Source organism: Rhea americana, unplaced genomic scaffold (assembly GCF_003343005.1).
Source record: "Rhea americana isolate MKP2758 unplaced genomic scaffold, rheAme1 scaffold_563, whole genome shotgun sequence".
Lineage (NCBI taxonomy): Eukaryota > Metazoa > Chordata > Aves > Rheiformes > Rheidae > Rhea > Rhea americana.
This window is the reverse complement of record NW_028186716.1, coordinates 118491-121533: the sequence shown is the minus strand read 5'-3', so window position 1 is coordinate 121533 and position 3043 is coordinate 118491. Positions and strand designations below refer to the sequence as shown.

General features: G+C 44.8%; 1 protein-coding gene across 1 annotated transcript; it reads left to right on the top strand.

The window, feature by feature from the left end:
- Positions 1 to 4: 4 nt before the first annotated feature.
- On the top strand, positions 5 to 3043 carry LOC146587834 (E3 ubiquitin-protein ligase TRIM39-like; the record flags this gene model as incomplete). The annotated part of the gene is made up of 3 exons (XM_085318940.1): positions 5 to 191; positions 898 to 924; positions 2484 to 3043. Coding segments are annotated over 3 exons (774 nt in total), but the record flags the coding sequence as incomplete, so codon positions are not given.

The following is a 3043-nucleotide window of genomic DNA, read 5'->3' as shown; positions in this document are numbered from 1 at the left end:
GACTTCCACCCTGCAGGACCTCTCCCAGGAAGTTCAAGGTCTGCAGAGATCTTTGGAGAGCATGCAGGTGTCCCTGCAGCGTGACCGCCAGCACTCCGCAGCAGACCTGGAGGGCATAAAGTSCCAAGTGGAGAAAGCAGCGCAGGGCTCCTGGTCCGAGAGCAACGTGGCAGAGCTGGAGAGCAAACTAGGTGAGCAAGGACATCTTYGGTGCGGTGGGCCTTCACCTCCCCAAAGCTGGAAAGGTGTACTCTAGCCACAACGTCCTCTGAGCTGCTTCTGGGCACRACCATGCAAGTAGCGGAGAATCGCAAGCCCTCCCCGAAAGGGTGGCTCCTGGGCCATACTGCCCAGCGCTGTCCGCATGAGGAGACGGGAAGCACAGGTGCCCAAGCTCCCTCTCCATGCCCTCCATTTGGAAGGCAGTGTGTAATGTGGGCTCTCCACTAGTCTTTTGTATGGCACACAGTTTTGAAAACAAGTCTCACTGGTTTCATCTTTTTTTGCCATCTCCTAGTAGCTAGTCTGTGTGCTCCCTTCATCCTCCAGGAGATAAACCACCTGTGTTTACAATGTCAGAATATCTTGGAGGGTGGGTAATTCGTGTTTCTGCCTTGACAATGACCAGGACCTTTTCTCGTTATGTATTCCTCCCTTGGTTTCCAATTGTATTAAAGCCGATGCTAAAAGAGCAAGCCTTTCCCAGTTTCCCAACGAGTTTCCTGTTCTGCAGAATGACACTGGATCTTTTAGTATACTTCCCTACTTATAGAACAAACACATTTCTGCAGAACAGCACAGTCTATATGGGCCATGTATGGGCTATGTATTAACTGAATGAAGGCTGGGACTTCTTGACTTATCTACTTATTGCCTGCTTAATTTTTTTCCCCACAGAATTTGTCAAAAGGCAGCGTTACACAGGTAAGTATAAAGCTGATGGTGAACGTAAATTCTTAGAGATTACATGCAACTCTAGAAAGCATATGCCTGCTAATCAATTCAGAGAATAATAATCACGGTTTTATCACTTTTCCTTAGTCAAATCCTGCCAAGACTCTTACCATTTTGGCAACAATGTGGGAGTTTCCTGTATTAGCTACTCTAGCGCCTGTCTCCCATCCTGTTTCTATCCTCTTAGGAATTTTAGGATAAGTATCTATAGCTTATCTTTCTCCACTATATGTGCAACTCCTTAACCTTTAGATCCTTGCTAGAAACCTTTCAGATGTCTATCACATACATACATCAGCTGGGTAAACTGAAATAAGAAACTTTTATTCATCGCTGGAGTGTTGGAGCTCAGTATTCTTTTCTAATCTGTATTGATAAGTACCCTAATCTGGTCAGAAGAAACTACTGAAAGTTTTGCAAAACCTCTGCAGTATTTCACAGGAGTTAATTGTGGCATCTGAACTAAATTCCAAAAATCCCTCTCCAGATGAAGTGTCATTGCAGGGTAGGTGGAAAGAACAAGCCCGTTGACTGTCTTATACCTGTTTCAGCCCAGCAGGTCACAATAAAGGACAGGGAGAAGTTTTGTGAGCAGCTGGGGTTATAGGATTATTGCAAGCACCATTTAAATCAACTCATGAGCTTCACAGTTCAGTAATTTAAGCATTTGATCATGCTAACATAGAACAGGTTAAGCTGGAAAACTCACCACTACTGCAGGATCTTGAAAGATTTTTCAGGTTTCCCATGCCTCTGAGTGCCTGTATCATGACCCACAACTTGGAGATTCCAACATACACCATTTATACCAGCATACATAGAGTTTTTATTCCCTCCAGCATAATTCATGCTAGGCTCTCTTCCAGTTTATGAGCTTTTAAGCACACAAACTGCACACTTTGGAAACTTTGGACCTATATTTTACTATTTCTTGTGGACTATTGCATAGAGGAGTATCTGCATTGATTTCCAGGTGGTTTTCAGCTGTTTACAGGGTTGATTAGTTGAATATCTCAACAACTACAACTTATGTTTATGTCATACCATTCTTCCTTTTGGGCATTATGATTTCATGTCTACACTTTTGAAAAAGGTTGGCATGATTATCTTTTTTTTTTCTTTTTTTTTCTTTTTTTCTTCCAAAGAGAAAGTAACACCTGGCCCCTTTTCTCCCCTTATCCCTACTGACTTTCAAAGAAGAAGAAAGAAGGTATTAACTCCACATGCTCCTCCTCGGTGCTGAATGTTCAAGCCACAGGAACGTCTATTGGGTTCTTTGCATTTCATGCATGCTGGCTGGCTGCTCACTCAGCAGCCTCCCAAAGACAGCAACAGAGGGTCATGGGAGTTATTAGGGAGGAGAGGGGGAGAAGCTACAGGAACCCTGAAGCAGGAGGCTGCCTAGGGTACAGAAAAGTGGAGGGGGTGGGGGTGGCAAATAAAGAGGTGTATGGGAACAAAGCACAAAAAGCCTCTGAAAAGCAGACTGCATGACTTTTGCTACTTAAGGAATGATTTGATTGTTGCAGTTGATGTCACCCTGGATGCTGACACGGCTCATCCCAGACTGGAAGTCTCTCAAGATGGGAAGAGTGTGAAAGATACTGGCACTATCAGAAATGTGCCCAGGACAGAGAAGAGATTTGATTCCCACCTCTTTGTTTTGGCAAAGGAAGGATACRCATCTGGGAAATACTATTGGGAAGTGGATGTTGGAAAGAGGAGAAACTGGGATGTGGGCATTGCCCGGGAGCCCGTGACTCGTGAGGGGACACTGACTCTGTCCCCAGAGAATGGCTTCTGGGTCATAGGGTTAGTGGATGGGCAAGACTATTGGGCCCGCAAAGTTCCTTGGACTCGTTTGGCTGTGAGTGGRAAACCCAGAAAGATTGGGATCTTCCTGGATGTCTCAGCCAAGCAGTTGTCATTTTATAATGTTCACAAGAAAACAGTTGTGTACACTTTCACCTTTGACAGAGACAGCAGCCAGGAAGAGAAGTTCTTTCCCTTCTTCTCTACAGGGTCCACTGCTACAAAGCCTGACACTGAGCCATTGAAAATAGTCCAGGGGTTTGATGATGATGAATAG